At 35.0% G+C, this 20,614-nt stretch overlaps 2 protein-coding genes across 2 annotated transcripts in view; both read right to left on the minus strand.

Annotated features, from left to right (window-relative positions):
- The window catches only part of LOC120430087 (beta-1-syntrophin), a 373,089-nt gene that overhangs the window by 159,964 nt on the left and 192,511 nt on the right, over positions 1 to 20,614 (minus strand). The gene's annotated exons all lie outside the window — the stretch shown is intronic.
- On the minus strand, positions 970 to 1,862 carry LOC120425106 (trypsin 5G1-like). The gene has a single exon (XM_039589500.2). The coding sequence runs from the start codon at positions 1,816 to 1,818 to the stop codon at positions 1,024 to 1,026; it is 795 nt and encodes a 264-aa protein (XP_039445434.1). The 5' UTR covers positions 1,819 to 1,862; the 3' UTR covers positions 970 to 1,023.

Below are 20,614 nucleotides of genomic sequence, written 5' to 3' on the forward strand. Positions count from 1 at the left end.
CTGCACCTTTTTTTTGCTAAAAAGTTATTAGCTTCCAAAAGTTTGATTAGATTAGATTAGATTGGATTAGATTAGATTAGATTAGATTAGATTAGATTAGATTAGATTAGATTAGATTAGATTAGATTAGATTAGATTAGATTAGATTAGATTAGATTAGATTAGATTAGATTAGATTAGATTAGATTAGATTAGATTAGATTAGATTAGATTAGATTAGATTAGATTAGATTAGATTAGATTAGATTAGATTAGATTAGATTAGATTAGATTAGATTAGATTAGATTAGATTAGATTAGATTAGATTAGATTAGATTAGATTAGATTAGATTAGATTAGATTAGATTAGATTAGATTAGATTAGATTAGATTAGATTAGATTAGATTAGATTAGATTAGATTAGATTAGATTAGATTAGATTAGATTAGATTAGATTAGATTAGATTAGATTAGATTAGATTAGATTAGATTAGATTAGATTAGATTAGATTAGATTAGATTAGATTAGATTAGATTAGATTAGATTAGATTAGATTAGATTACATTAGATTAGATTAGATTAGATTAGATTAGATTAGATTAGATTAGATTAGATTAGATTAGATTAGATTAGATTAGATTAGATTAGATTAGATTAGATTAGATTAGATTAGATTCACAGCACTGTTCGCACCAACTGTTACTAATCTTAATTCTTTTTAAATGATTAAAATTCAATGCCAGTAATTTTATTAGAAATAAATAATTTCACAACTTCAAAATTCGTAATAAAAAACAGATGTTTGGAGTTCAATGCATCTATGATAATTATAGATTCTTGCTATGGCTTATGCAAGAGAAAAAGAACTGCCTCTGTCGGAACGTGTTTTGAACGTGATAGGGGTGCAGTAGAAAGCTGATTTGGGGTCCTTCAACGGAAATCAAATCTTGTTATGGAAGAGCTAACCCCTGAATAGACAATTTTGTACAAGTTTTGTTTCATTAAATTTTTATTCGAATTGCGTTACATTGCTTTTAACACTCAGATATCACTGTGCTCCTTGATCCAGTCACGAACAGCGGCCACACGGGAGTACACACCTGGATATCCCGGTTCGGCACAACCGATACCCCACGAAACAACTCCAACCAGGGTCTTTCCCTCAACCAGCGGACCTCCGGAGTCTCCCTGGCAAGCGTCCTTACCACCGGCCTGGTATCCAGCGCAGATCATACGATCGGTAATCTGGTTGGTTCCATACGACTCACGGCATTCCTCCTGGCTGACAGCTGGGACGTTGGTAGCACGCAGCGCCTCGTTCGACTCGGACGGGTTCTGGGTGTAACCCCAGCCGGAAACCTGCAGCAGCTGACCATCCTCAACCTCCTGATCCTGCTCCGGAAGCTCAACGGCAAAGAACTCCTCACTCAGTTGAACCGGCTGCTCCAGCTCCAGCAGGGCAAAATCGTAGTCGATCGTGTTCGGATTGTACTGGGGATGCTGGATGACCCGCTTGACCGGAACCAGCTGACCTCCGGAACCGTGCAGCGAAGATCCAACGCGGACGTGGAGTCCAACGTCGTAGTCACTAGCGCAGTGCCCGGCGGTCAGAACCCAGTTTTCACCGATGATTGATCCACCGCAGAAGTGGCCGAAGGTTTGCAGCGAGATCTGGTACGGAACCTGCCGGATGTCGATCTCGAACCCTCCGACGATGCGTTCGCTGCTGGGAGGGGCGTTCCACCAGGGACGAGCCGGATGGCGCGCGGTGGAGGCACCCTGGACCAGGGCAACGCAGGCAACGGCGGTGGCCAGAAGGGTGATGAACTGGTTCATTGTTTGGGGAAGGTACTGAACTGAATGATGGTTTGGACTTGAGAATGCGTTGGTTTTTATAGTCGTTTGAGATTGCGATTAGCTAATAGCTGGTCTTGAAGAGCTACTTAAAGTGAAGTTGGGTCGTCGTGGAGGGACAGTGTGTTATCTGAGTAAATATGTGTAGGTGCTTCAAATTGAACCACTTTCAGTTATTTTTGGGTTTTTACTATACTGAAGTACATGTACTTGAAGCGGCTTGTTGTTGCATTTATTTTAATCTGCAAAATAAACATAAGTGAGTTAAGCAGGAACTAGTTATACCAGTTTGACCGTATAATGTGGTTTTATACCAGTGATTTGAGATTTTTTTTAAAAGCAAAACCCCAATATATTTTTTTAGATTTTTTAATAGGTAGTTAGTTTTGTAAATATGTGTCGTGAGAGCAATTGTAGTAACAAACTTCACTAACATCTAAAAAAAATTCAACTGGAGGTAAAACAAATCTCCAATGCCAAAGCCACTTTCTGGTCACGCCGAGGTAATAAACAATGTCACCTGCTGCTCCGATCCCCTTAACCCCAATCCCCCAAAGCAGCCACTTTAGGTAAAGCTTCTCTATTTTTGGGCTGCCCCGCACTTTATCAAAGTACATAAAGTAAACTTAAAAAACACGACTTGCTTTCTTTTTTTCTTCTTCCTCAAGAAAAGTTGCCACGATAAGATTCGTGCGACAAGCTGCTGGTCATTTATTCCCTCCACCACCCTCGACGACCAATCCTTGGGAAAAGGGGTCGCCCTCCTCGGGCAATCTTATTAATAAAGAACGGATTTCATTCTGATAAGAATAATTTGATAAATAATGAAAATTGGCGACGGTGGTGGCGCCGACGAAGAAAAGCTGTATAATTTTGAGCTTTTTTTGCTGGAGCTTTCCGAGCGAATCTCTGGCTTGTGTCGAGCAGCACGTTTGGAGATTTGCTTTGCTACATGGAAGGATTTTATTTTACCCAACCACTCTCTTTCTCTCTGTATCATTTGAAAGCATGAAAAGATCAGCAGTAGAATTTTGGGCTTGGGGTGGGATTGTGTAAAATCACTGAAAGGGTTAACATTTCTGAGCATGTTGGATGATGGTTTGGTGCTGGAGATGGAAGACGACTCTATCTGGTTGATCTAGGCTGAATGACTTTAATTGAGATGAGCCAGATGGATTTAATTGGTTGAAATTTGGGAATGATGGGATTGACTTGTCTACAAGAAACAATGCTGGAGAAAATGCTATCAGTTTCCAGATTACAACGGCCCATTAGGCAAGATAATGTAAAGTGAAAAACTTTCAATTTCTTCCTGCAGAATTCTTCAATTCTTCAATTCTTCCATTCTTCAATTCTTCAATTCTTCAATTCTTCAATTCTTCAATTCTTCAATTCTTCAATTCTTCAATTCTTCAATTCTTCAATTCTTCAATTCTTCAATTCTTCAATTCTTCAATTCTTCAATTCTTCAATTCTTCAATTCTTCAATTCTTCAATTCTTCAATTCTTCAATTCTTCAATTCTTCAATTCTTCAATTCTTCAATTCTTCAATTCTTCAATTCTTCAATTCTGCAATTCTTCAATTCTTCAATTCTTCAATTCTTCAATTCTTCAATTCTTCAATTCTTCAATTCTTCAATTCTTCAATTCTTCAATTCTTCAATTCTTCAATTCTTCAATTCTTCAATTCTTCAATTCTTCAATTCTTCAATTCTTCAATTCTTCAATTCTTCAATTCTTCAATTCTTCAATTCTTCAATTCTTCAATTCTTCAATTCTTCAATTCTTCAATTCTTCAATTCTTCAATTCTTCAATTCTTCAATTCTTCAATTCTTCAATTCTTCAATTCTTCAATTCTTCAATTCTTCAATTCTTCAATTCTTCAATTCTTCAATTCTTCAATTCTTCAATTCTTCAATTCTTCAATTCTTCAATTCTTCAATTCTTCAATTCTTCAATTCTTCAATTCTTCAATTCTTCAATTCTTCAATTCTTCAATTCTTCAATTCTTCAATTCTTCAATTCTTCAATTCTTCAATTCTTCAATTCTTCAATTCTTCAATTTTTCAATTCTTTCTTCAATTCTTCAATTCTATAATTCTTCAATTCTTCAATTCTTCAATTCTTTTTTTTCATTTCTTTAATTCGTTTGCAATTTTTCCTTTTTTATGCACTTTTTTTGTAAGCTTTAAGTATTAAGTCAAGTGAGCAATTTTCTACGAAATCGATCTTTTTTTTAATTTAAATTTTGTATTTTTTAATCCGGCTGAAACATTTTTTGGTGCCTTTGGTATGCCCAAAGAAGCCATTTTGCATCATCAGTTAGTTCATATAATTTTCCATACAAATTTGACAGCTTTCCATACAAAAATGATGCATGAAAATTCAAAAATCTGTATCTTTTGATGGAATTTTTTGATCGATTTGGTGTCTTCGGCAAAGTTGTAGGTATGGTTTAGGACTACACTGAAAAAAAATGTACACGGTAAAAATTTTTTGGTGATTTTTAATTTAACTATTTGTCACTAAAACTTGAATTGCAAAAAAACACTAATTATATTTTTTTATTTTTGATATTTTTTAGGGGACATAAAATGCCAACCTTTCAGCAATTTCCAGGTTTTGCAAAAATCAATACTGATTTAAAAAAAAATCGAAATATTGGTCGCAAAAATCTTTCAACTTCAATTTTCGATGTAAAATCAAATTTGCAATCAAAAAGTACTTGAGTGAAATTTTGATAAAGTGCACCGTTTTCAAATTAAAGCCATTTTTGGGAAACTTTTTTGAAAATAGTAGCAGTTTTTAATTTTTTTGAATTAGTACACATGTTTGCCCACCTATTAACAAAATATTTTTGAAAACTGAGAACATTCTTAAACAATCAATATTACGCCCTTTTGAAATGTAAGTCTTGATTTCAAAATTTTGAAAATCTAGAGTTTTTTTTGATTAGGTCCTATAAACATGTGAAAGACAATAGTTTATTGGTCCTTTTCAAAAAAAACTCTGGAAATATTGTTTTCGAAAAGATCGGAAAATTTTACGAATGTTTCATATTTTAACAATGTAAATCGGACCATTAGTTGCTGAGACATCGACATTAGAAAGTAGTGGGTTGTTTGGGTGGAACTTAGAAAACATCAATTTTCCTGTAAAGATTTAAAGCATGGCAATATCTCAGCAATTTTTTGAAAAGTTGGCATTTTATTTCCCCTAAAACATATCAAAAAATAAAAATAGTGTTTTTTTGCAAATCAAGTTTAGTGACAGAAAGTTAAATTAAAAATGACCAAATTTTTTTAGTGTAGTCCTTAACCATACCTACAACTTTGCCGAAGACACCAAATCGATCAAAAAAAACCTTCAAAAGATACAGATTTTTGAATTTTCATTTATAATTTTTTTAGGGACAGCTGCCAAATTTGTATGGAAAATTATATAAACAAACTAATGATGCAAAATGGCTTCTTTAAGCATATCAAAGGCACCAACAAATTTTCAGCCGGATTAAAAAATACAAAAAAATCGAATGACCGAAATCTGAGAGAATTGCTCAAGTGTCAAGTGTCAAGTTGTAGTAAAAACTGAACAGACCTCTTAATTCATCCCCGTGCAGCCATTTTGAAAATGGAAACTGCGCTCGTCGTCAAAAAGACCATCTGCTGCAAAATTCCAAACCAGACTGAAGACTCAAAATAAATCCCGACGCACGAATGTCACTCAACTCTCAACACGATCGTTCCAAGAGCGCACACATACTCACGGCTCCCACATTACGTCCCTCCAGCGCCACGCACTCTCTTTTCAATACCAGCGCTGCACGTTGCGCAGACAAACTCAACCTAGGCGGCGAACTCACACTCATACAATCACACATGCTTTGCTGGCCCATTACATGATACACGAAGATTCTCTCGCTTCGTGTGCGTCGTCGTTGGCGTTCAGCAACCAAGCCACAATCGAATTTCGGTTCTAACATTTTAAATGGTCATAGCTTATTTCCAATACTTATTTATCCAAGTAATAATTTAATCAATGAAGATATTTTTGCAAATATTTATTATCCCGTCTTATTCTCTACATTATCCCCCTTCTCTACTCTCTTTGTTGTCTGTTTCCTTTCTTCGATTCGTTTTGAATTAACATTATTTCAATCTGATGTGTCAAGAATTCGTATGTTGTTTGAAATTTTCTTCTTAACTCTTGGCTTACGGATAATAGTTAAACTATTTACGATTTATAAAATGGTGCCTCTGTTATTTTGTATAATTTCTCAAATCTTATTTTTCGTGGTAGCAAAAGGTATTAATTTTATAGGTATCCTTGTTAAAATATTCAAAAGATCATTGCTAATTTATGCACTGAAATTATTATTTCCAAAACCACGCGTTTTCGTGTTGTTAATTTTATGATTTTTTTTTCACATGCATGTTGTTGCCATTACTTAACTTTTCTTTTTTTCATTTACTCTCGTTGTACAACATGTGTAACAACACTCGACCTCATTTGTGTTTAACGAGGTGTTCAATGATTTTCCCAAATTCGCTCTTTGTGACGCACCAAGCTTTTCTATGATCCCCACCACATTTGATGATGGTCTGCAGGCTATCGTCTTTTTTTTTCAATAATCATTTATCTTCAAACTTACTGAAATTCTCAAATTCAAAGTATTTTTTTTTACTTCAAATTACTTTTTGCTAAATTTATTTTTTTAATATTTTAGTTTGAACATCTTAAATTTTTCTTATAACTGACTGGCATTGTTAACATTGTATACAATTATTCTTCTTTATTATATTTCTTCCAGTAGCAGTTTTTTTTTATTTTCCTCAGAATTCAGACGAATACGTTCGTAAGACATTTAGCTATCCAGCCTATTGTACATCACATTTTACGCATTTTACTTAAAATTATTAGAAATCGTCAGTTTTCTTCGCTTCTACTCTTATTTTTCTCATTCCGTCTGACTTTGGTTATCTGATTTTTTAGTCTCATTGTGGATCATTATGTTGTAATAATGATTTCCAGATTTTTAATTTTCATTTTTCTTGAACTTGTTTAAAAAAATTCTTAAGGTTTAGTTCTAAATCATTGAGCATTTTTTTTAGTTTCACACGAAAATCAATGCAATGATCATTTATTAGCTTGCCAAGCTACTGTTTCTTGAATTTTCTCCTCAAAGGATTCAGTATGCTGACCAAACATGGCAAAAACAGAACTAACAGAAATGTTCACATCTATTCCAAATTATTTTGTTACTTATTTCTTTGATAAAAAATATTTTTATTTAATTTCCTTCAGATATTCAGTTCAGAAACTTCCAAATTAATCACCAATCACTTAATTTCAATAATTTTGCTCAATTATTTCTTGATGAATGTAGACTTTCGAACTTTGGTTTTTTTTTTACACTTTTCTTAAACTGTCATAATTTCTTTTCATACCAGAAAGCAAAAATCGGTTAAGAATCTTCTAAGATTATCTCAAATTGTTACAAACTATTTGGTCTTTTTTTCACTTAATTTCAAATAATTTTGCTCACTTATTTCTTGATGAAAAAATCAATTCCTCTTTTTCATCCAGGAATTCATACATAATTAATTGTAAAAATGTAGAGTTTCAAACTTTAGTATTTTTTTTTACACTTTTCTTGAATTGTCATAATTTTCAGAATCATACCAAATAATTTCTTTTCTTGCCAGAAAGAAAAAATCGGTTCAAAATCTTCTAAGATTATCTCAAATTGTTACAAACTATTTGATCTTTTTTCACTTAATTTCAAATAGTTTTGCTCACTTATTTCTTGATGAAAAAATCAATTCCTCTTTTTCATCCAGGAATTCATATATAATCAACTTTCGAACTGTTATTTTTTTTGTGTATTATTTTTTTTTAGAAACTTAGACTTATGCTCAAACTTTGAGTGTCGATTTCAAAACATCCGTCGATTTGAAAACCATCTTCTCTTTAATTTTCTCCTTGAACGGACAGAAACCTTCAAGACATTAAAAAATGCTCATTTCTTCCTTTATCAATAAATAACTCCTTTAATTCCATCTAGGTACTTCATTCAGGAACTTCCAAAATCATTAAAATTCATTATAATTTGTTCAATTCCAAACTTGATTAAACCACCGACGTCCGTGATTAAACTATCACATAGACTTCCAAGCTGAAATTTATTACATTTCTCCTGAAACTGGCACTTCTTTCATCCGGCAATTCAGTGTGGTGATCAAATATTAGGCGTTTAAGCCTTCGATCCACCGCCACCTGTCATTCTTCTACACTCAATCTTTCAAAGTCATTTAAAATTATTCCTCTCTTTTTTGTTGTTGTTACTCTACCAAACTCTTCGAGAACACATATAATCGTTTCAAGGCTTAATCGCTACATTCACATCATTATCATTCGGATTTTGTCTTTATTCCGTCCAATTTGTATTTTTTTTTTAATTTTTAAACAACTTATTTTGCATAACTAATTCTTTACTAGCTTCCTATTAAGCTATTTATCGCTCGATTTAAGATGAAAACTCTTTTCAGGAACTGGAACTGAACGCCAAGTCCTAATATACCGATGGATCAACGATGAAATTAGATGCCATTCTCCTAATTCCTCTTTTACCATTTGGTACCAATGGTAACCAGATGCTTCCAAACCCACCTTCTTTTTTTTTATTTTATTTTTTCCTTAAACTGTCAGAAAAATTCAAATTATTTCAAACCAGTTTACCCTTTTTTTTCTTGTTAAAATTACTTTTTGTCTAGACATTTAAGCTCAGAAACTTCCAAATTTATTCCCCTTTTTTTACAGTATAACACTTTATTCAATTTTCTATTCTAACATGATTTGACTGTCTAACATAGAATCTGTAGATTTCCAAGATAAAAAGTTTTACATTTCTTCTTAAACTTGCAGAAATTTTCAGAACCTTTCCTTATAGAGCTATCTAAGCCCGATCTCACACACACTAGCACACCATTTGTTTTGCTGGCTGGTACAAAATTTAACCTCACTTTTTTCGTGTACGTACACGCAATACATGCGCACGTAGATATCTCTATTTTGGTCGTTTTATTTTCCTTTTTTTTTAAGGATACAATTCAGAAACTTCCGAATCATCCCAATTATATTTTTTTTTGCTCTTTTTTTAACAAAAAAAACTATACCTAAATTTTCTCTCATCAATTCAATTATCACAAAAATCATCTTTAACTATTTTGGAGTTAAAGTTAAAGCCTCTCATCAGTTAGGATGGCAAAATTCACTTCTATTTGGGCTTACTTAACAAATTTAAGAAGTGTAGATTTCAAACTATCCTCTCTTCAATTCTCTCTTTAACTAAGAGATCCTTTTATAATAACTCCCTTCAAATGTTTTTCTTCTTTTTTTTTAAAGAAAAAAATACCATTACTTTTTTTATAACAGATCAACTCAATTATCAAATAATTTCATCATAAACAATCATAAATTTTCGAGATTATTCGAAATTATAGTTTCATTATTTGAATCATGCAGTTCAATGATAAAAAATAAGACGAATAGGTTTTCACTCTACCGTTTCTCATATTTTCTCTATAAACTGACAGATATTTTAAAATAATTCCAAATTCTGTTGCTGTTTTTTTTATTTCTCCTTGAGAAAAAATCACCTCTTTTTATAAAATACCTTTGAATTTAGTGCAGTGATCAAATATAAGGCGTGTTGGCCTTAGAGCAACCGCCATTTTATATCTTCTCTTAATTGATTAATTCTTTCAAGATATTTCCAATTCTTCCCCTTTCTCTCTTTCTCTCTCTCTCTCTCTCTCTCTCTCTCTCTCTCTCTCTCTCTCTCTCTCTCTAACTCTTCGGAATCACATATAATCGTGAAGATTTCAAATCTATAATCTTCACATTATCTCTCTAAACCGAATGTTTTTTTTTTTTAATCGTCGCAACTTATTCCACTTTTCCATTTTCTTCTTGAAAATAAAACTTTCATTCAGAAATTCTCACCAATGGTCAACATATTCATCCACGCTTAAATTGGAAAACTCCTCTAATAATTAGTTTTCATTAACAACCTGGTCATATCCGAAAACTACTTTTCGACATTTACTGAGTTTTTGCTCAATCACCATGTTGGGTTTTGTTTTTCAGTCTATTTTATATACAACTTGTTGAGGCATTCGTCAACTTTTTCATTGAGCAGTTGAGGCTTTCGTCAACTGTTCTTTTCTTTCTTATATTTTTTTTTTGTGCAGTTGAGGCATTCGTCAACTGTCTTTCCTTGTTTTTTCTTCTTCTTTTTTTTTACGGTTGAGGCGTTCGTCAACTGTAACCTTTTTTTTCTTTTTTTTTTGTCCAGTTGAGGCATTCGTCAACTGTCTCTGTATCTTCATAACTCTGGCTCATTTTTTTGAATCTTCACCAAACTTACCCACCAACTGCGCCATGTAGTAAACACTGAACAGACCTCTTAATTTACCCCCGTGCAGCCATTTTGAAAATGGAAACTGCGCTCGTCGTCAAAAAGACCATCTGCTGCAAAATTCCAAACCAGACTGAAGACTCAAAATAAATCCCGACGCACGAATGTCACTCAACTCTCAACACGATCGTTCCAAGAGCGCACACATACTCACGGCTCCCACATTACGTCCCTCCAGCGCCACGCACTCTCTTTTCAATACCAGCGCTGCACGTTGCGCAGACAAACTCAACCTAGGCGGCGAACTCACACTCATACAATCACACATGCTTTGCTGGCCCATTACATGATACACGAAGATTCTCTCGCTTCGTGTGCGTCGTCGTTGGCGTTCAGCAACCAAGCCACAATCGAATTTCGGTTCTAACATTTTAAATGGTCATAGCTTATTTCCAATACTTATTTATCCAAGTAATAATTTAATCAATAAAGATATTTTTGCAAATATTTATTATCCCGTCTTATTCTCTACACAAGTGTCAAGTGTCAAGTGTCAAGTGTTGAGTGTTGAGTGTTGAGTTTTGAGTGTTGAGTGTTGAGTGTTGAGTGTTGAGTGTTGAGTGTTGAGTGTTGAGTGTTGAGTGTTAAGTGTTGAGTGTTGAGTGTTGAGTGTTTAGTTTTAAGTTATTAGTTTTTAATTATTAACAAATGTGAAAATATTGAATAAAAATATTCGGGAGCCGCAAATATGGGTATTAATACTCTATAATATATGTAATTACTTCACTTTTAACCGCGCCCTGAGGCAAACCACTTTCAAACATCCATTTTCCGAGGTTGAGCCTTTTCACATTAGTTTAATGAATGTTTGATTTTCTACTTCACCAGACCCCAAGCCAGTGCTGCCAAATCCGGCGAAATAACCTACAAAAATCCCACTCCTTTTGTATTCAACTCTGCACGGTGGTAATTAATTTTCCAGCTCATTTAATCTTTTCGGCTTTTGGCTTTTGGCGCTCGCACAAAGAGTACACACTGAACACTCGGTTGATGGCGTTCTGTGGCTTTCTGTTTCCGGGTAAGGATTGCGGTGCACTTGCTCCGGGAATCCATCCCCCCGGTAAGATTGATGAGGAAGCTTAAAATTTCGATTTGTCGGATTACAATTAGTGGGGCGACCCCGTGGATTCACGTGGTCCAGCGACTCTGGTGTAATCGATCAGTTTGGAAACTAGGAGGAGGGGTCATTGGGGTAAAAATTCCAGAAAATCCCTGAAAAATCTTCAAGTTTCAGTTTCTGATATCTAATGGAATCGTTTGTAAAATTCAAAGTACAATTTTACCCCCTTCTCCAACTCCACTAGGAAGAATCTCCCAGTTAACTCGATAAGAGACTCGGATTACCAACCCCATCAAGAATCGATTGCAACCCAGAACTCCCACCTTAATTGCAATCATTTACTTCCCATTTCCGCACTCTCCTACTCTGCGAAGAAGTAACGCCGGACGCGTAACGCTCCGGTGGTAATCAATTTCACGACCGTTGGCAATACAATCTGCCGTTTCCGAGATGCTTTCCGGACCAATTGCGACCGCGAGAGTCGCGCGCGATGATCCATTTGCCACCCCCGCAACTCCCACTGGAGAGATTGACTGCACTGAAATAAATCGTCACTTTGAATTCATTTGAAGATTTCATGAAAATTACAAAGCAGTTTCTCACAGTGCATAGTCGCACAACTGAGCGCTCCGGAAGCTGTTCAGCCAACCTGTTTACAGTGCCACGAGATGATTCGAATAAATCAACATTAAAATTAGCGCCAATCGGCGGCATGTCACTCGGTGCTTTGGAATTGATTGTGGCCGCGTTTGCAAAGTCAATGCGCATTGAGACCGACGATGATGATAGGCTAATAAGGAGACCTCGCCAATCAGGCCTGCTGACGGATTGTTGAAAGAGCGATTGTTGCGATAGGGTTTCCAAAATTGCTTCATAGCAATCAGGTGGGGAAAAGAGCGAGTAAACTGCGCAAATTGCAGGGGTAACGATGAAGCGAATTTACGCAGGTTTTTTGTCAAATTACACAAAATAACATGGAAATAAAACAAAATGAAATTAGTTACTTGAACGTTGCAATTTAGGAGGCAATATTGCCAAGGAGCACGTAAAATGCGCAAATTGCAGGGGTAACGATAGAGCGTATTTCCGCGAATGTTTTTTACGATTTGTACCAAATAACAAGTAGAAGCAAAAAAAAATCTGGCATTTAAAAAAATAAATTTAGCGAGTAAAATGCTTCAACTGCAAGGGTAAATCAGGAGCATATTTTCGCAAGTGTCAGCAACAAAAAAACGATGAAATCCAAATCAACTCTTCAAGCGAATAATCTGGAGCAAATTAGCATCACACTCAATAATGGCCACCCCTTACCGGCATGGTCCTTTCGCAAGAGAGCTTCAAAGTCAGAACATATCACACGTACACATCAGAGCCCTCACAGCCTGGGAAATGCTAATGAAATGAAGTACATTAAATCGTAATGTGGGTGTTTGTGAGTAATCTGGAATCCACCCCCACAGTGAGTGATGATGATGTTTCTGACTGCGTTTCGCAGCGTGGTTAGGGGAAAAGGGTTAGAAATGTGAACAACCCTTTGAAACCCCTTTTTACACAGTTAAAACAGTCAAAATTATAAAATTCAAAATTTCTCACAGTGCACCAAGCAAAAGGGTTTATTATTGGGGGGCGTACACACAATCAAATGATAATGAGTGTCTGACTCCTGCTGGAGAATGTGACAGAATGACACCGGCTTTCACGCAATCACAGACGGAAAGGACGGCAAGGGGGTGTCGAAAAATTACAACGTTTTAATCAACATCCGGCCAAGATGCCGATGCGAGGGTTGGTTGTTTGTTCCGGAAGCTTGCCGGAAACGGAAGTGTGAAATGTGCTGTTTTTTGTCTTTTAGGTTGAGGGTGAGGAATTTAAGCTTCTTTTGATTACATTAGACTTCATTTTCTAAAAATATTAATAAAAAAACTTCGAAGGTTTACTCTATTGCAACTCCTGCAATTGGCGCATTTTACTCGCAAAAATTCACCCGCGAAAACATGTTGCATCGCAACCCCAGCAGTGAGCACACTTTACTCGCTCAATTTGCGACATTTTAAACATGAAATGGTTTGTTATTTTCACTTAAACAGCAGCGTTCTACCATGGTACAGAAGTGTATCCATTAAAGAGCCAACATTACAATTAATGACCCTTGCTTATTTATTGAGACTGGAAGATTGCAGGGAGGAGGACACACTTTATTATTCAGGGGCCAAGAATCAGGGCGTCGGTGTTGTTCTGGATGACTTTATGGCTATTACACGCTGAAATAAACTCATCTTGGGCGCGCGATGTTTAGGTAGAGCAGTGTTGCCAGTTATTAAAATTTTTATAAATAAATTTAAAAAAAAGTTTTTTCTTTTCTTTTAAGAAAATAAAAATAAACTTAAAAGGTCGACAAAAAAATCGTTAATCTGGCAGCACTGCTCCCACCTCCAACCAAAAACGGTACTAAAAACACCCATTAAACGTTCCGTGTGCGCGGGTGGAAATCCTAGCCATAGCAATTCTCCCTTTTAACGCATCGTTACGATGTTTACGATTGGTTGAAAACGTATCGATTTGATTAGATACTCCTCCATAGAGGTACCAACCAGAGCACCGTTGAGTGTGAGGTTCAAATTTCGCGAGTGTCGAGAGATTGATCGATCCCCGGGAATCCATCATTCTGGGGCCTTGGCTCAATCACTTTTGAAATCCTCCTTGCCAGCTGGGGAAAGCTTGCGGTGAAGGATGGCTCAAATATCGGCACACACTTTTGAGCTGCGTTTGGGAGTAACATTTTTAATGTTTGAAAAACAAATAAGTTAAATCTAAATCTAAAAATCTAAATCTAAATTTCAAGCAAAAGAAATTGTATTTATTTAAATGCTAACCCTTTTATTTTGAAAACCCACCAACAATCCTCTCAAGTGTAGTAGCAATTTGAGATTGAGTTCCATTTTTCCGCAGTACACTTCTGGTAGATAAGGGTATTCAAGGTGTGTATTTCCACTTCCTCTTGGTAAAGAAGAAAAAAATTTCGGAAATGGCTCACTTGAGACAGGCTTCTCTATCAGTCTCTATTTGATGGATTGAAAAACAGGTTCACACTCGGTGATGGGTGATAAGTGGCAGTCTAGGTTTTTTTTTGTGGACTAGGGTTTTTTTTTATTATTTGAAATTTGGCTGATTACAATGTATTTATTTTTTCCGAAAGGCTATAACCAATATAACTCATTTTTAAAACTTGTTTTTGTGTTATTGTTGATAAAGTTTTTTATATACTTTTGAAGTAATTACCTAGCTTAACCATTTCTAAAAATATTCTTTTCGAAGAGATCAGATTTTTTTCAGAGGTATTGAAGATTGCATCAATGGTTGTCGGAAGTATCTCACAAGAAATACGAGGTTTTGTATACATCACCAAAACAGCGTTGAATTTTTAAGTGACGAAAACTATGCAAATATGCATCTGATTTCCAATGTCAAAAAAAATATCAGAAAGTTTAATGAGAATATAATTTAAAAAAATTATAAAAAAATTACATTACCTATGGCCAAAATGAAATGTTTTTGGACTTTTCAAATTTTAAAATAAAATCAGCTTTTTTCGATTTTTGAAAAATTGGCAACACTGGCAAATGATTTTTATAAACTTGTGCTATAGCTCAAAAAAAAAATTTGTCATCTTGAACATATCGAAAAATAAGATTTTTAAAAATTGTTATTTTGCCTTATCCATTTTTTGTTTGAAAAATTGATTAAAAAAAAAAGTTATTAACCGATAAAAATATCGACGATAAAATCAGCGTCTAACGATAACAATAATGGTAACTTCTTCAGGACGATAACGATAATCTATCGTTATTGTTATTTTGATAAATCAATTGGTAAAGTAAAAATATTTAAAAAAAATCACAGAATACCGGCCGGTCCGGTGGTTTAGTGGCTAGCGTGGTAGCCTCTAAATCCCAGTATGGCCTGGGTTCAATCCCAGACGGACCCGGTGGCATTTTTCGAGACGAGATTTGTCTGATCACGCCTTCTATCGGATGGGGAAGTAAAACGTCGGTCCATTTGCGTAAAAGAGGTTTTGGGTGACTCACCACACATAATCTTTGGACGCCTAGAAATGAGCATAAACTTGCAACAGAGCCCACAAAAGACGGGGGTCGTTAAAGTGGATCGCTTTGCTTTTCGTATTTTTTAAACACACAAAAATTCCTATTTTGCAATATGGGTATCAAACAAACCGATATTTGTTAAGCATTTTCACTTTACTGGTGTTTTTTTTTTTTTTGTAAAATTCCGATTTTTACATAATTTCGCATACTTTCGAAAACACTCATATTTTCATAATTCACTACATGGGTTTCACACGAAGCAAATCTTAAAATGCATTTTCAACTTATTCAAGTGTTTTTTTGTAAAATACTCAGCTGTTCACAAAATCCGCATTTTTTTTAAATTCTCAAATTTCAAAATTCATAAAATGGGTATCAAACGAAGCGAAATTAGGAATGCATTTTATCTTAATAAGAGTTTTCTGAAAAATACTCAAATTTTACTATCGTTTTTTTTTTGTAAATACTCGAACTATTCAAGTGTTTTTTTTATAAAATACACAAATTACCGTATTTTTACAAAATCACTTAAATATTGTATAGTTTGCAATATGGGTAGCAAATGAAGAATAAATTTGCATTTATTTTCACTTAATTATGTTTTTTTGTGAAATACTAAAATGTTTACAATACATTTTTTTTAAATGTCAAATTTTACATTAAATTGGAGTATTTTTTAAATAATACGGTATTATGTTAAAATTTTACTATTTATCATACAAAGCTCTTATAAATTTTATGTAAAATTTTGCTTCATTTGATACCTATATTGAGAATTGTGAAAATTGCAGTATATTCAAAAAATACGGTATTTTGTGAAAAAAATATTATTTTACCAAAAAAAAAGCTAGTTGAGTGAAATCTCATACGAAATTTCGCTTCGTATATTGCAAATTATAATTTTTTTAGTACGTTCGAAAAACACGGAATTTTGTGAAAATTGGATATTCAAAAAAAAACTCTAAAACGCGAAAATTCATTCAAAATTTTGCTACGTTTGAACCTATGTTGAGAATAGTGAAAATTTAAGTATTTTCGAAAAAATAAATACTGTATTTTGTTATTTTTTTGTATTTCTGGAGCAACATTTGAAAAGGGCGCATAAGCATTTTGACAACTGGAACTATTCTACAAATTCCAAGACAACACTAACTATTTGATAAAGCCCAAACTGTTGAAATGTAGCTGAGGAGGCCAGCTATTGTTCTAAACTCCGATTATGTTTAAAAAAAATGTAGAGCTTAAGTATTAACAAAATAATATAAACTGTCCAAATGCAGATAAAAATATAACTATTTTGGAAGATGTTGAATAACACAATTTTGTGAGTTCTATCATAAGGCAGTTAAATTTAATTTGACATTGTTGCCAATTGTTATTAAGAGACGTTGAAATAACTGTTGTATAATCTGAAGGACGTGCTTTTCCCTAAAACATTTTTTTTCGTTGGCTGTAATTCTTTAATTCGACGTCGTCGTGCTATCATGTCGCACCCGCCATTTTGACGTTTCGAGAAAAACGCGTTTTAATGTTTGACCTTGAATAAACAAAAACGAAAGCACGCAATGTAAACAATAACAAACACGTTTTGTTTGGCTGACCATTCTGTTCATTGTCCCGAAGTTTGGTTGAAGTTGGTTGCTGGAGTCCCGAGTTATAATTAAAAATGTTTACGGTAGTCTCACTTGTACGTGCGTCAAACGCATCCTGACCTGAAATCCCTTTGCCCTTTGTCGCACTTACATCAATTTTCAGGGAGTGACAAGATAGCACGACAGGATTGAAACTTCTTTTATATGTAGAGTGACAAAAAAATTCGGAGCTTTTTTGGATTTCATTGAATATCTCAGGATTGAAATCGAATTTTGGGGATCTGTGAAGGTCAAAAGATGAAGCATTGTGAGCTGCACAAAATGGCGTTCTTAACTCAATTTGGCCCAAAATGCACGTACAACAAGTTAGCACGACGGCGACGAATTACTCTCCTCTCCAATCTTAGTTGCAAGAGAGAAAATTAAGTTCAAAAGTACATAATAAAATTGTTGATACAATAAAAAGTGAATAATTGTTTTTTTTTCTGTAGAAATTATAACAACACTTTTTATGACAGACATTATTTGGAGAGAGCGTTAAATTTCGTTTTAATTTGATCAAAAAACAATGCGAATTTTATTTTCGTTCGTTGAGAATGTTTAAGTTGAGAATTATTATAGATTTCAATGAAACGTTTAAAAACAACTGTCAAATCGACCAAATAAATTTAATAATAAATGAAAAGAAATGTCACAATTTAAAAAAAAAACAAATTAGGCCTGCTACAATTACCTTCAAAACGTCACAACAAAAAGCCCAGCAAAACCAAGTTGCAAATTCCCACAAGCTGCCAAGACAAGCAAAGCATTTCAATAACTACCAAAACCGAGCAGTCTTTCCAACGGCTTACTACTCAAAACTCACAGTATCTTCCCTTCAGAAATCCGAAGCACTTCCGACAAAACACAATTAGCTTTGAATACCGCCTGGAGAGTACGCTCAACGCTTAAAGGTCTCCAGGATAGTCGCTATACCCATCCAGAAACAGTGCAAGAGACAAAAAGCAGTGCTGCCAACTTTGCAGTAAGAACCTCTGCCAGTAAATCATATCTCGCACAAAAACGGCCCTCTCAACGCCTACTATGCCAGCGCGTTCAAGCGGCTGTATAATTGATGAACTGGGCTTCTTGTGGCAGTTCTTGAGGAATTTCGCAGAGCTTGCTTATCGCGTACCGGTTGTCACCCCTCTTTGTTTTGTGGGGAAGTGACTTTTTTGGTTGATGGACGAAAATTTGCAAGTGTGAATTGTTTAATGATAGTAGACTTGAAAAGAGGGAATTTTAAAGGTGTTATTCAAGTAGTTTTTTTGAATCTCTCATTAATATAATTAAAAACCCTTTTAATCAAACAAATTAAACCAAACTTCGTTTCATTTTACGCAAATTGTGTCCTTGCTATTCAAAAACCAAAAAAACTCATTCTATTGTTCAATTAATGTTAATACCACTACACGCGTATTATTCGCGCATCGTTTATAGCTGTAGAGCAGCCACTTTTATCTGCAAAAAACCTGGCCAGACAAAATTTGCAATTAACTTTTCCGCTTTTCCTCCCACATGTTTTTCCAGTTAAATGCAAAATGCAAAATTGCTCGTCCAAACACAGCACCACTCCTAAATGTTTGTGTGTGCTGTGAGAGTGTGTATGTGCGCTACGATTATCCTCTGGAATCCTACAAATACACCTAAAAAAGTTTTGCTAAAATTTAATTTAACGTCATTAAAACTAGAAAACGATAGTTTTAGTTTTGTAAAATAAATTTAGTTTTAAAAATTGTTATCAATTTTTTTCAAAAAATCATTAAGCTTTTTCACCGTGTCCTCTTCCTAGAATTTCAAAACGGCAGATCCTTTTTTTCTATTGTGCATCATGTCTGTGGTTTTCGGCTTTTGTGCTGCCACAGCCTGCTGCTCGCGTCATCTTCACTGTTTGTCGGTCGTGACTATTGTGTCTCACCAAAATGAGTGTGTACGTGTGTGTGTGTGGGTGAGTGTCTCTGTTTGAACGAGCGGAAGTGAGAAGAAATTTATTACTTTCATCCGCTTGTTCTGCGCCTTTCTTTCTTTTCTTTTGCTGTTTTTGTCTGTCGGCAGTGAAAAGAAAGGAGGCTCTTCGTCTCTTCAAAAGTGGTTATTTGGGAGTGTGGGTGGGTGAAAAGTTGTGTGTTTTAGTGTCTTTTGTGGTTATGTTACAGTTGGTGTCTGTTTCGTTCAGACTGCAAGGCATCACAGTTTAATCAGACTCAGGATTGTCTGAACAATCTTGAACAAATGTTTGACTTTTTTCAACTTAATAGCAGTTATAGGAAATTCAATTTGTAGATTCATATGTAAGAATATTTAATTTAACAGTTTCTGTGAAATGCAATGAATGAAACGATGAATAATGAAATTAATTTATAAATTTTAGATATCCAATTAGCTTTTAAGTATTTACACTTTCCTCCCAAATTCCCATGGGACTGTAAGGGCGTAGCCTTGGAGCACAGTGTGGAAATTTATAATCTCAGATATTTTTGAATGTACTGGGCAACAGTCAAATTTTCTAAGAATATTGAACTGACAATCGTGGAACCCAGCATAGAAATGCTATGCTATGCTATGCAAAAATTTGCTTTTAAGTATTTAATGTACGATCACCAAAAACTCAAATAATCAAGTTACAGTATGTTTAAACAAAAATTTACATTTTTATGTACGAATAAGCTTACCGAATACTTGAGGCCTGATGTTGACTCTTACCTGTAAGAAAAGAGAAAAAGATTTTTTGATTTGAAGTTCGAGAATAATGGAAGACTCTTCAAGAAACACAATTACCACAGCGTAAAAGAAATTAAAAACAAATTTACACCCCGGCTTCGCCACTTTCCCAGCCAAGTGACTGTGTTTGTGGTTTATTTTTCTGCTCCTTCAATCTGACCAACGGAGAAATCGACCACTTTTCCGCCCTCCAGGACCAGACCAGTATTAATGAAGCAGAAAAATGAGTAAACAGAGATATCCCACCGAGGAAAACAAGCAGAAAGTGGTAGAGAGTAAAAAAAATGGAAGCGAAACCCGATCCCCCGGAAGTGTCCCTGCAGAGAGGTGACCATCGCATGTGGCCAAGAACCATCCATCATGGGGTGGATGTTGCTGGTTGGTCGAAATGCACCAAGATTTATGTGACCAACCAGAAACTGGGTGGCGACACCTGGGGATCTTCATCGGAATTGATGCCAGTGCTGCTAGTGAGGGAAAGAGAGTGTTGTAAAAGCAAACACAGCATTCCATCACTTTTGGTCATCCGGTGACAAACCGGGACTGACCGCACTCTCTCCGGGACACCACCCCATCGAGCGATGGACGGGACGTTGTTTGTCCAAGGAATCTATATTTATTGAAGAGTCCTCCGGGCAGCAGAGGAATCAAGTGGGAACAGGATATCTGATGCTGTCTGTTTTGAAGCAGTTTGCATTTGGGATTTCAAAGCACTGAGTCAATGATGCTTAAAGTGGCAAATCAAGATTGTGTGACATGTTTGACTTTATGCTGGTTGATGA

The sequence above is a fragment of the Culex pipiens genome, chromosome 2 (assembly GCF_016801865.2).
Source record: "Culex pipiens pallens isolate TS chromosome 2, TS_CPP_V2, whole genome shotgun sequence".
Taxonomy (NCBI): domain Eukaryota; kingdom Metazoa; phylum Arthropoda; class Insecta; order Diptera; family Culicidae; genus Culex; species Culex pipiens.